Here is a 14,128-nt window from a genome sequence, read left to right as displayed (position 1 = left end):
CGTGATATTTAGAACACAGTTAACATATGAAAGTAAAAGAAGATTAGGATGATGATCAGCTCATAAATTACTTATGTGTGGGATATCAATTTCTCCAGAAATCTTCAAAGCCACAATAATGAGGAATGAAGTGCAGTCAGGATAGCTCAGCCAAACATGGAATGAAAGGCCTCACTAAAAACAGCTGCAATTCTTGGCCCCTCACTCCTCTCCTCCCTCTTCCCCTGGTTTTGTCTCTCTCTTTTTGTTCTTTTTGAGAAATTTGTCCTGTTCACAAGCATGAGTACAAGGTAATGAAGGGAAATGGGGGGAAGAAGAGGAAGGAAATGCGGGAGGATAGGGAGGAGGGAAAAGAGCATGGAGGAAGATGACGGGTGAGAGGAGTTCTTTAAACAAAAAACTTTAAAGCAAAGTTACCCCTTTCCCTCTTCTTCCAAAGACAGCTGAGGTAATGGATATCTTTAGCCTTTTTGTTTTATATTTAGCAAATTTGGAGTTCTAATAGTTCACAAATACACTATTTTTTCTCCTGGGGCACAGTTCCCTCTGTGGAGAGTAGGGGAAATAGTGGGGGAAAGTATTTACAAACATTTTATCCCAATTCAGAGACATGCACCCCTTATTTTGTTTGCTTCTCATGAGCATTCATATGAGCGAAATTTTATTCAAATGAATGTTTACAAGAAGAAAATTTCAGGCTATTAACCAATATTATTTGAATTAGAAAATGAAATTAGTTTTGTGATTCATTAAATTAATTCCGGTTAAAGTAGAGCAGTTGATAACAATTTGGTCAGCCAATCAACGAGCAAAGCAAATGTCATGAGACTTTGGTGATCAGTCATAGATCTCAAATATCCTGAACATCAAATAATTGATTGACTGCTCACTGCAAACAGATCACCGGTGAGCTGTAATTCAAGATGTTGGTAAAATTTATGTGTTGAGCAATTTTGAACAATGAACAAATGTGTAAAAATTACAATTTCTTCTTAGACAATTCACTGATGGGAAAAAGGCCTATATTTGTTGAATCAATTGTTCACTATAAAAAGTTTGACTAGCTGCTCCTCTGTGTCTCTGCTGAGGCCCATGTAATATGCACAGTTCCTCATCCCCTTTCCATACCCCTATTCTCCAGGCCTCAAGTCATGGCCTCTGCTGACCAAGGAAGATTAGGACAACTGGAATTGGCTGTGAATATTTGTTCAAATTCAAAAACAATTTGTGAGTCAGCTGGGTTTGTGGCCTTTTCATATTCAATATCTATGAACATTTGAGCACTCAAGCTTTATTAGCATAAAAATGAGGAAAAAAAACATTTTACATTTTAGCATTTGCCAGAAATGAATTTTAAATTACATTCTATATTGTAAATCTGCCATTCCTACTGTGTGTGTTAGTTAAGCTCATCATCAAGGCAAGGGACAGAAACACCATCATGTGATGTAAGCAGCTAGCCAACACAGCATGGATATTGCATATTTACAGTGAATCATTTGCAAACAATCTGCAAACCAAGAATTATTTGCTGAAGAAATTCAAATAAATTCAAAAATTTTATAATCTATTTGCAGGCAATTCATGTACAGAAAAGAGGCAAAATTTGTATGATAAGTTAGTCTCTGTTAATTACTTGCTCAGGTCTCCTATCATTACTTCAGAAATGCATATAAAAATACAATTTGATTACAGCTAGACAGATGGCAAGTTATGAGTATTTCTTGTGTTCAGCTAAGAATTACTAAGACTGTTATTTTTTGTTACTCTGTTCCCATATTCCGCACTCTGTCCCACTTGTTTATTTCTTCCCCCTGCAATTTTTTGTCATTTAGAATGTAAGCTCCCTGGAGCAGGGACTTATATTTACTAGATGTTTGTGCAGCGCCTAGTACAATGGGGGCTCACCTGCGTGGCTTCCAGGATCTACCACAAATAGCATAAAATAACAAAATAATAATATCATCCTATCAGAATCATTGTCACCATCACATTTTCCAACAGACAGTGGATCCTGTGGATACTAATTATCATCAAAGCAGAAATTCCACAGGTACTGTGCTATAGTAAAAAGACATAATTCTCCTACCTTTTCATTTCATGGTGCAAGTATAGGCTTGTTAACAAAAGTCACATTTTTTTACCTTTACTTTAGTTGCTTGCCAGACTTTTCGAGTTGTAGGTACTAATGCTGATGCTAGTTTACATATTTCTTCTGGGAAGCCTCTCTGCACGCAGAAATAGCCTTCAGCTACTGTTCTAAATATTTTGTCAATAGACGAATTGGAAGGTAGGGTGCAGTTATAAACACTAAATTGACGCTTGAGGCGCTGAGGAATGTCATTCCGACCTCCTCCAGGATGAATCATGGCAGCTACAAACTGGATGTCAGCCACATTAGTGAATTCTCCTGGCTTTTCCAAATTGTAGAAACCTTTCTGCTCCATCAGCTGCCTTACAATCTCATTGGTGATCTTACAGAAACATAAAGGGGAATAATCAGGTATTATTTCTTGACAGTCCATCTGAATCCTAATCTCCTACACAATAAATGAGCAGGCAAAAGAAAAAGGCACAGTACTTTGCATTGAATCATGTTGTTTACAGAATATCATTCAGGAAAGCAACAAAAGAAAACAAATAAATTATTCCAAATGTTCTGGTCCAGTTTGTAACTGATTACTTGTCCAGGAATTTTCAAAACTATCTAGTAACCTCACTTGTCTTTTAGAACTGTTCTTCTAAGCACCTCAGAAATGTTTATACAGGATGGTAAGTGGGACCAGCAGCCGCAGGTGCACAGCGTTGGCTGCACAGAATTGTATATATTGTAGTCATAGCCAGGTGACCAACTGGGTTTGTCACAATGCAAGAGGGTACTGGGGCCAGGGAGAAGGAAGGTGCCTAGGAAAACTTGAGCACCTCAAGGTTAGGCATGGTGAGGTGCCACCTAGATCATGAGGTGCAGGTGGGTAGAGAATCAGCCTGCAGCCACACACTAGAGGCATCAGCTGGGCCAGGAAGCCCAAGAAGGGACAGAGAGAGAGAGACGCATGCATTCATACAGTGACTGGAACAGACACTTGATGAGTGAGTGGAAGTGGTTAGTTCAGCAGCGGGGATGGTTAGATAGGGGCTTTGGGAAGTGAGAGAGACAGGTTTGGGGGGGCTGGATGGAAGGAGAGGAGGAGACATGATAGAACATGGGCTTTGGATGGGAAGGGGAGTAGTCCATGATGAATAACCTCTACTTCCAAAGGGAAAGGAAGCAGGAAACTGAGAGGATCCTTACTTTCCAACCAGGTCTACAAGGCTTGCAGGACCTGGCTGGGGTTCACAAAGCTACAGATTCAGAGGTACAGGGCTCAGCAAGGATGCTTGCTGGCCCAGTGTATAAGTGATTAAAATGAAGACAGACTTCCAGAAAGGGCAGGTATATGAAATATTCATTTATTAATTTTTGAAAACTCATGTAAATACCTAGGCACCTAAATACCTGTCTAAACTATCGGGTTGGAATCCAGCTAGTGATAACTGCACTTTAAAGTCTGGATTGATGCTTTGATTGCTTCTTGGATTCTCATGCTCCCTTTTCCTATCTAGATAAGCATAGTTGTTTCAGTAGAAAATAGAAACTATAGCTTTACTTCCAGTACAGCCAGTTCATAAACACCACAAGTACTACAGGTAACTGGGATGAAAGGCCTAAAAGCTACAGTGGTTATCAAATAGCTTAATGCTAATTCTGACCACTTTATTCTGACAATTTCTCATCAATTATGAGGAAAAGTAGCATTGAGGTATTTATAATCCAATATATCACAGGGATGTGTCATCCTATGCTATTTTCTCCTCTAGTATTTAGCACTTGTGCTATGCCCAGTTCTCCAGAACCATCAGTATTAATGGTAGGAACGCTAGAATTGACAGTATTCTGGTTGCCCATTGGTATTTAAGCTCTGTATTGCTTAAACGCTGTTCAGAACACATATACAGATACAGCCTATAAAAAACTGTTGGCCCATGGTACCATTGCTACAAATGGTTGGGAATTTTAGGCAAACTGCCCCATTGTTGACATGGCCTAGTATTTATTGCAAACACACCCAGCAAGAAATATGGATTTTCAGTTCTCCTTAAAATATTTTCAAAGTCTTAAAAACACCACGGTATCAAGTTGGCTTCTCCTTTATGTACACATGAAGCATTTGCATTCACTTATTACTTAATGCTAACATTTTTTTCACCTGATCACCCCATTCGTTAATCACAGGCATGTTAATATCATCAATAAATATGGTCATTTTCTTTCCAGCTGGAGGACCATAGGTCGTGCCCATTCTTTTATCTATGTAGCTTTCTATACTCCTTTGGAACATATTTGGCAGAGTGGCAGAAGAGAAGTTTAAGCGCTTTGTCAGATGAAGTTCAGGATCATATTTGCTGGTATAACCCTATAAAATAAACACGTTTTATGTAATTCAGAACTGCAGAGCACCCACAATTCTAGGTGAAGTCAATGAGAGACACTGAAGCTCAGCCCATCTGAAAAATCAGACATAAGGTATTTCAAATTGGGTACCCATGGACAGAAGCAACCAAAATCAGTGGCAACTTTTAAGAATCCTGGACTTACTATTTAGTTTAAAATATTAACAGAAGCTTATTTAAAACAAACATGAGCCTATAACCTGAAATTAAAAAAAACTCTTAATCCATGTATAGTATTAAAGTTTACAGCATTTTCACAGATGTCTTCAATTGTTGCGATCGTTGACATAATGCAAATAAATCTGAAGGTAAAGGGGCACTTGTGTAAATGAGAAACAGGCACATCAAAGGGACTGATATTTCTCTTTTCCTGATAATGCAGAGAATCTTTGTTAAGGTCTGAAAGCTTTTTGCCTACAAAGACCTGGGTTCACAGACTCATATTATCCCTGCTACTGTTGATGATAACCTTAAGCAGCCAAGGGGGTTCAACACTCTGCACTGCTTTAGGTATTTGTAACATTATCAACTGTACCAAAGGCGAAATCCACAAACCCTGAAATCAAGTGAAGTCAAGGCAGGTACATCAAGGAGGAAACTGTTTTCTGATATTTTGTTTAAAAGAATAAGTCTCTACATATGCTGCATTAAAAACCTGGGATTTTCAATTGTGTTTTTAACTGAACAGTTTTAAAAGATTCACTTGGCCTATAAGGATGAAAATACCAAACATAATTTAAATTCTTACATTTATAACAGAGTTGAACAGAAATTCTCCAATTTCAGAACCTCAGAACAAAGAATATTTAGAGCTCTGCATTTACTGTTAGTCAGATTTTATAACTATCAGATCAACAGCAGAACTAGCGAGGTACTTCAGAAAGGAAAATCAGCTACATCAGAGAGGAAAATATTTTCCATCCCCAAAAAGATATTTCGATGAACAACTTTAGGATCTTGATTTTGCTGACTGCTCAAAACCAGAATCTCCCTTTCAGAAGTGTTGCCTTTTAAAAGCACTTTTTCTGACGAAGACACAAAAAGATGATGTTCCTCAAACATCCATAGTTGGGGTATTTGAAGAACACCACAGGCAGCTGGTTAACTGGAGCATTTCACTGCCCATCCCTCTCCTAATGGTATTAATAATAGCCTGTGTAACATTACAAATGCAAGAACAATTCAAAAGAAATCCTGTCTCATTTTTTTCGTACAAAGTATTCACATGGTGAGAATAATTATAGCTCAAATAATTAATGCTCATATATATATGGAATAAATAGTTTTGACTTAAATGGGTCTTCTGAGATCTGTTGCAGAAGTCATGTTGCTAAAAATAATTTCTGACACCTGTAGGACAGGAACTCTCAATGTCAGATTATTAACCGGATTCTGGACCTTGTTCTCCACTCTATTACACCAATGTAAATAAGGCCTTCTACTTTTAGAACAGTAGAACTCCCAATAGCAACTACTATAATAAAGGTTGTAAACCAGCCTCCATTATAACCATCACCATGTATTCACACACAAAACTTTTCCAAATTTTCAGTTTAACTCCTGAAATTTTCCATTTCAAAAAATTACTCAGGGATTTTTGTTTTGTTTTTTTATGAAAGCAGTTGCACATATTTGGCAATTCCTGAACACAAGGAATTCCTTTCTATAAAGTGCAGGTAATGAGTAAAGTAAAGGAGGAGGAAGACAACCACTTGGAGAGGCAATTTACTGTAATCCTTAATCTGAAATGAGACTGAATGGATCTTGGTGCTTTTTAAAATTATGCCTCCCTCTGTGAAGGGATATTCTTTTCTGTTTAGAATAGATAAGAGTTAAGTCACTCCTTGGAATAAGATCTCCGTATTTTTAGGGAGGGGAGTGGCAGCTGAAGGTTGGAGATTGTTAGCATCTGGCTGAATTCCAGTATGTAGGATATCAGGACCACCATCCATACCATTCCCCTTCATGATGCTAAAATAGTTTTCCCAGCTGGTGCCAGGAACAGAAGTTGACATTATATTGGCACGCATGGTGGCACCAACAGCTGAACTGAAAAAGTAGTATTAATTGCTACTGGCATCAGTACAAACCACTTTAAATTGGGTCTTAAAATTCACATTCCAGGGGAAGCAGAATAGCTAGAGGGTGCACTGGTGCTTAATCTATAACTTGGGAGTAGATCTTTTCTTCTAGACTTTGGGTTCTTATGTAGTAAGTTATTAAATTTTGTAAATGGACCATGAGACTAACTAGGGGCATTTTATAAATGAAACCCCCCCCAAAACATTGGGTACTTTAAGAGTAATGCTTGTAGCATCCCCTCCTGGAGAAAAGAACAGTAAGTGGTTTTCTATTAGCCAATGAAGAGGGCAGATAAGAACTATTAGACTTGGCCTCTGAAAAATCTCCAAGTGAAGAAAGAAGTTTTTATTTCTGTCCTTTTTAGCTTCTGAAATAATGGACAAATAATGTTAGGGTAAAGGATCAAAAGGATAGTTCATGCATATGCCACAGAGAGAGCATGGATAGAAACATAAGAAATGCTCCAGCCAGAGGCAGTGTGTTAGCAAGCTCTCTAATCTAGCTTCTCGTGAGAAATCTGGAGACGGCACCAGTGGTGAGCTGCAGCCGGTTTGCACCGGTTCGCGGGAACCGGATGTTAAATTTAGAAGCCCTTTTAGAACCGGTTGTTCCCCGTGGGACAAACTGATTCTAAAAGGGCATTTAAATTTAACAAGTGCTCCCTGCTGCGGCCCCAGCTCACCTCAGCTCTGCCTCCACCTCCTGCCATGAATGCTCCTCCCTGCTTCTCCTCCCGCCCTGCTTCCCGCGAATCAGCTGTTCGCGCAGGAAGCCTGAGAGGGCTGAGAAGCAAGCAGGCTTCCCGCTCAGGACAAGGAAGACGACGCTGAGGTAGGGAACTAGGGGGGCCGTGTGCCCCGGCTGGTCTCCAGCCGCGGCCCGCCCCGGCCGCCCGGCCCCAACCCTCTCCAGCTCCGCGTCCCCGGCCCCGACCCTTCCCAGCCCCGCGTCCCCGGCCACCCGGCCCCGACCCTCCCCAGCCCCGCGTCCCCAGCCGCCTGGCCCCGCGTCCCCAGCCCTCCTCGGCCGCCCGGCCCCGGCCCCGACCCTCCCCAGCCCCGCGTCCCCGGCCGCCCGGCTCCGGCCGCGGCCCGCCCCGCATCCCCGACCCTGACCCTCCCCAGCCCTGCGTCCCCGGCCGCCCGGCGCCGGCCGCGACCCTCCCCAGCCCCGCGTCCCCGACCCTCCCCAGCCCCGCGTCCCCGGCCGCCCGGGGTAGTGCGGGTGCAGGCACGGCGGCGGCCGCGACCCCACCTACCCGGATGCCCGGCTCCGGACACGGCCCCCCAGCTCTGGCCCAGCCTGGCCCCGTCGCTCCAGCCGCCCGGCTCCTGCTGTTTTGCCAGGGAGCCGAGCTCCGGCAGCGTGGGTCCGGGCGTGGCAGCAGCCCCAGCTGCCCGGTTCCAGCTCTGGCTCCGCTCGGCCAGCCGCCTGGCTCCAGCCGCCGGGCTCCCGCCACATCCTCTGGCTCCGGCCGTGCGACTCCTGTCCCGTCCCGCATCCCCGGGCTCCCGCTCCAGCAGCGGCCGGACTGTAGCGCCACCAGCCACGTACAGGCAGCGCGGTAAGGGGGCAGGGAGGGGGTGTTGGAGAGAGGGTAGGGGAGCTTGGGGGTGGGGGGTCAGAAGGCAGGGAACAGGGGGATTGAATAGGGGCAAGGGTCCTGGTGGGGCAGTCAGAAAGCATCAGGGGTTGGATGGGGCGGCGGGGGGAAGTCAGGGGACAGAGAGAAGGGATGGTTGGATGGGGCAGGGGTCCCAGGGGGCCATCAAGAATGAGAGGAGGGGTTGGATGGGGCGGAGGAGGGAACTCAGGGTACAGGGAAGGGGGGTGGATGGGGCAGGTGTCCCTGGGGTTGGGGGGGCGTCAAGGAACGCGGGGGTTGGATGGGGCAGGAGTCCGGGGGTTGGATGGGGCAGGAGTCCAGGGCAGGGGGGGCATGATCCCTCCTGGGGTGAGGAGGGAACCGGTTGTTATGATTTTGGCAGCTCATCACTGGACGGCACCTGAAAAAAGGTGACTTCCCTAACAATTACATCATGGTCTTGTGACCATCACTAGCAAAATGATAAATAGCTATTATGTATCCTTTTCTGAACTACAATGTGTGTGTATTGGGCAAAATGTTTCAATGGGAATTACTGTAATTTAATGTGGTGGGCATTTAGTCATATTTTCCAACCTGCCCATTTCAGTGTAACACATGTGATCAGGTCAATTATTTTTGTACCAATGCTATACTATGAAGATGGGAGGATTTTTTTCTGTTCTATGTACCTTAACCATAACTGTTTTTGCTGTTCCCTGCTCTCCAATAAGTAGAACTGCTTTCCCTTGCTTCATGAGAGTGTCCATTAGAAAATCTGTTCGGACATTGTCTACATTTGGAACTAGGATGGAAGTATATTCTGGCACTGAATCTTTAGGATAAACATATTCAGGTACCTGAAATAGAAAAAATATAAACAATAGGTTAGACATTTTCTTCAGCCTTTTTTCTTGAAAGCAGAGTGTTCGCTAGCATTTAGTCAGTAGGCTGCCCTGCTTTCCTGAATAGGATGCAAGACTGATGGAGTATTTTCACTCCCCACACCCCCATTATCCATTTTATAGACTACTTTGGTCTTTGCTGGAGGAACTTAATTATATTATGGTGACAGGCACTGGAGAAAGCTAAGACAAGATTTTTTTCCCCTGTTTCACTCCCAAACTATTTCCATTGTCTGTTCCCAATCTCTGACCCAAAATATTTGTGACAGGAGAAAAATTCCTTCAGAAAAGAATATTATGGTAATTTATTAGGCATAATTTTCCAAACTAAATTACAAGTTTTAATGAGAGAAAAACAATGTTTTTCTTGTCTAATATATTTATCATGCTTACTCAAAAGAAAGAACTAGTCTATTACGGCATACAAACCCTCTTTGACCAGTGCTCCCACTGACCACAATCACTAATACCAAACTCAAACATGGTTTCTTCTCCATTCACAGCTGGAAGTTCCAGCGTTGCAGAATGATTCCGTAAGAACAGTTCCATTTTCACTCTGTCATCCAATTCCAGAAGAGCTCCTACTGACCACATTATAGCAAAAACAAACAAGCGAGCTAGATGCTCTTGGCTGGGCTGCTTCTCATTTCTGTCTGCCAATAAACCCTGTAAAAAAGACACAATGTGTAACCATTGCCTGCTCTGAACAATATCCAGACACAAATAACAGGATAAGAGACAGATAACCTGATGTCATATCTACCTGTAGGAGGTCAATAGCTTGTTTGATGCACATGCATTCTAAAACTGGCATTTTCGGTGTCACAGCAGTGAAAACAAAATCAATCAAATCCTGCGAAGAAAAACATTAAGTTCATCTGAGTATAAAGAAACCCATTTAAAAAACTAATAAATCAGTGCCATGATTTATTTTTAATACAAGCATTCAATCGCTTTATTCTGTGACTTACATACATTTCACTTCAGTTTCTGTGAGTACAAATATTCAGATTTAAAACATGAAGTCACTATTAGCAAACATCCTAAATAGGTAGCTTTGATGTATCACAGTCAGTGAAATTATTCATAATGGCTACATAAAGCAACTTTCAAAAGGAGCAATTCAGAAAGTGTTCTTGAGTTACATTGGGGATCTGCCATATATCTTCTGCACATTTATTGTTCCCATTTTTTTGATTGGAAGACAGCAACACAAAGCTTGCCATAACAATACATACATTAGACCATCTCCTTACTTTCTAGAGTAGGATTCTCCGCTCACTCATGCTGGTTTTTCACTAGTGTAACTGCAATGAGGTCCTTGGTTTAAACCGACGTGAGAGGAGAATCAGTGCTATAGTTTCTAATGCACTTCAAATAAATTTCTATTACTATATTTTTAAATGCTTTCAATACATTGGAAGAAAGTAGGTTGCAAGCTCTAGGAAGATAGTTTAAATGAGTTTATCATTTATTTGGATATTTTGTTTAGACATAGAGGAACTGGAGAAATAATAAGAGGAAATGATAAAAAGAATATAAAAATATTAATGGCATTGAGAAGTTAGATCAGGAACTTTTGTTTTCCCTGTCTCAGAACACAAGAACAAGGGGACATTCAATGAAATTAAAAGGTGGCAAGTTCACTGATAAAAGGAAATATTTTTTCTCAAGATGTGTAAACTGTGGAACTCACCGCCACAAGAATTTAGCTTGATTAAAAAAGGGCTTGGACATTTATATTAACAAAAATAGCCAGAGTCATAATAATGTTAATGTTAACAAAAATTTTGGATGGGAGATTAAATTTCATGCTCCAAGGCTAATGCTAGTCTTCAGCTGTCAGAGATCAGGATGAGATCTAATGTGGAGACCAAATCATCTCACATCTGTCTATTGCAGTGCTTTTACAAGTTCCTTTGAAGTTTCTAGCCACTGCAGAGCCAGGATGCTGGACTAGATGAACCTTAGGTCTGATCCAGGATGAAAATTGTTCTGTATCTAATTATGCAAGAAAATGGTGAAGGTCAAGTTGCCTACATCAAAGCAACAACAGATTTTACAGCTTTATATTCTGTGACAAAAAGGACCAATGCCACTAACTGAGCATCCTCTTTGTGGGATTCCTCTAATTACTTCAATTTCCAGAAACTCCCCCAGATGCTTACCTCTTGCAAAAAAATCAACTCTATCAGTTATAGGAGGCTGTATCACTCAGAGAGAGGAAATGTGCATGTAGAGCTTAGTGTTAGGATTTCAGATATGGACAGTAAAGTTTAGTATTTTGAAAACACTTCTGAGGGTCACAGTAACCTGACTGAAAAAATTCCTATGGAAAAAAGAGACCTCAAAGATAGTTTTAATTCTATTGAAAATAGGTTTTTGTGAGTTTATTCTTCTCTTTTCTTTTGGTCTTTATATTACATTTTATATAGAAAGCTGAACTTTTGTAATTGTGTATATTTTATAAATGAATAAATAGATACATTTTCCCCAACGTTTCATACTGATACGTAATCTTCTTCACTTCCTGTCCTAAACTGTTGTCCACTATTGTCGTTTGCTATTAAATAACTGCTACAATTCCACACCACATGTGTTCAGTAGTGGGTGAAATGGTTCTTGTATATCTAAGAGTTTTGGGATCCTTTGATAATGAAAGTACATTTAAAATATTGGTATTATTTTTGGTCTTCTAACAGAATGTTATCATGATAAGAATTATAACAATATTCACCTTGGCAGTCCCATTACATTATGGCTTAGTACAAATTGGCAGGACATCTGTGCCAGACAAAATAATATGGCAACTCTCATTCACATTTCTGATTATGAACTCACCCTGAGATTTCATTCATGCATGTTTACCTTATATACTGATCTTTAATGCTTTATAATCACAGAAATGATTGTTCCTTGTAAACCAACTGTAAATACTGCATTTGATTGCTCACCTAATTTGGAGCCAAATTTAGTTCAATTCACATCGATTTAAGTGGTTTTGTACAAGTGGTAAGTGAAGACAGATTCTGTCCCTGGTGAGAATATCTCCCTTCTGTAGCATTATCCACACTGTTCTTCTACATGTTACCTATTTATAAGTTATTTATATCTGTGTTTTTATTGATATTGGGTCTAATGTGAGTAATCCTGTATTTGAAGCTTGAATACTGCTGTTAGTGCACTTTATTTTATGAAGTTCTCTTGTAGTTTACTTATCCAATTTTTTATATACTGAAAAAAGTAATATGAGAAAAAGGAGTCATCTGTATATGGAATCAGTATTATCCCCATCTGTAAAATCAGTGTTACCGCCCACATTATCTGAGAAGCAAAGATAGCTCATTAAAAGTGAAAGGAGAACTGACAGTCTGACAGCTTTGGTTTACATTTGGATAGTTCCAAATACAGCCTTCAGCAGGGAACAAACTTTATATTTCACTGCTTTTCCATCTCTCAGGCTAATAAAATACACTTTTTTTCTGAAAAATGTTGCTATTATGCTTTCAGAACAAGGTATAGCATAAAATATAAAAGACGATCATGGGAAGGAAGCAGTAAATTGACCCAAATATACATTATTTTGGAAGCATATTTTTAAAATTCATTATAAGAATTACCTTTCTTACCGCTGCAGGAAATATTAAGTCTGATCATTACTTTTTGGAGGTTACAGGAAAATGAATGTAATGCCAGAAGTGGGTTTCAATGTAAATGGGAAGGAACTAAGATGAAATGTTTCTATGAGAAGTCATTTCTTAACATTCTAGCTATTGTAACAGTAAATTAGTCATTGCTTTTGTCATATTTATAAACACATTTTTTTACAATGACAGTTCAAAAGGCCGGCACAAGAAAAACTTCTCTTGTAGAATTCAACAAAAATGAAAAAGGTGGGGAAAAAAATAACTATGGAATCTGAGATAAATGAACAGGGAGAACTGGCAAAAGAGACAGCTAGTGAGAAAGGAAAAGAAAGGAAAGGAAAGATCAGTTTCAGTTGTGTTAATACAGGTGCCAACTTAAGAAATGAAAAGAAAATTGCAAAGGCAAAAAGAATACACAGCATTAACTTTCAATAGTAATGTTTTATGAAGAAAAATTAAGCTTCAGTTGCATCAGAGATGGTCTATTACATGTAAGACTATTATACGTCCACCATTGTGTAGGACTGTCCCTGGTGATTAATGAAAACTCTGTCAATTTCCAGCCTTTGTCTCATTCATGAATATCTTGTAGAAGGTTACACAGCATTTTGTACTTGTAGTATGGAAGGATAAAACATTCTGGATTTTCCCTCTGGTCTTTTTGGATTCAGCATGATTTAGCCTAATAATTTAATAAAGAGATGCTATGTCAAAAATACAAAGACAATGAGGAGTCCGGTGGCACCTTAAAGACTAAGAGATTTATTTGGGCATAAGCTCTCATGGGTAAAAAACCCACTGCAGATGCAAGAAGTGTTTTTTTTTTACCCACGAAAGCTTATGCCCAAATAAATCTGTTAGTCTTTAAGGTGTCATTGGACTCATTGTTTTTGTGGATACAGACTAACACGGCTACCCCGATACTTGACACTATGTCAAAAATATCATGCACACAAATCTTAACTTAAAACTGCATGGTCCTACAGAATATAGACTTCATGGATCAAATACACCCCTGCTGTAACTGAAGTTAACAGAGCTTCAATAAGGATGACTTTGGCCTGATTTTTTTCTTATTTATTTAAATATAACAGAAACAAAAAAGCCCATTTAGAACCTTCTGAGCACTCTAGTGATAATTAAAATATCAAAAACAATGCTAGTCACCAAGCAGCATAAATTAATTCTGCCAGCCAGCAGCATAAAATAATCAAATGGAGATAACAATTTACCTCCAAACAGCCAACAGATTAAAAAAATAAAAACAAAGGAAAAGCCCTCCCGCCACTCAAATTAGTGGCCATATTTTCCACCTAATGTTGTTTCATTTAGATTATGTTAGCTATTGTTATAGGCCCTTTCTTTGTCCGCATTATGCCTTGTGATTATCCTTCATGTCACTTCTTTATTTTATTAAA

General features: G+C 40.2%; 1 protein-coding gene across 1 annotated transcript in view; it reads right to left on the bottom strand.

Annotated features, from left to right (window-relative positions):
• Positions 1–14,128, bottom strand: part of LOC120397507 (dynein heavy chain 5, axonemal-like) — a 289,224-nt gene that overhangs the window by 118,013 nt on the left and 157,083 nt on the right. The window contains exons 52-56 of the mRNA XM_039523452.1: positions 9,827–9,916; positions 9,493–9,729; positions 8,851–9,018; positions 4,248–4,454; positions 2,145–2,474 (exon numbers count right to left, since the gene is read on the bottom strand). Coding sequence (XP_039379386.1) covers positions 2,145–2,474; positions 4,248–4,454; positions 8,851–9,018; positions 9,493–9,729; positions 9,827–9,916 — 1,032 coding nt within the window. The remainder of the gene's footprint in view (positions 1–2,144; positions 2,475–4,247; positions 4,455–8,850; positions 9,019–9,492; positions 9,730–9,826; positions 9,917–14,128) is intronic.

This window comes from Mauremys reevesii, linkage group 2 (genome assembly GCF_016161935.1).
Source record: "Mauremys reevesii isolate NIE-2019 linkage group 2, ASM1616193v1, whole genome shotgun sequence".
NCBI classification, from domain to species: Eukaryota; Metazoa; Chordata; order Testudines; family Geoemydidae; genus Mauremys; species Mauremys reevesii.
Note: the sequence above shows the minus strand (reverse complement) of the source record. Positions and strands in the feature narration are given on the sequence as shown.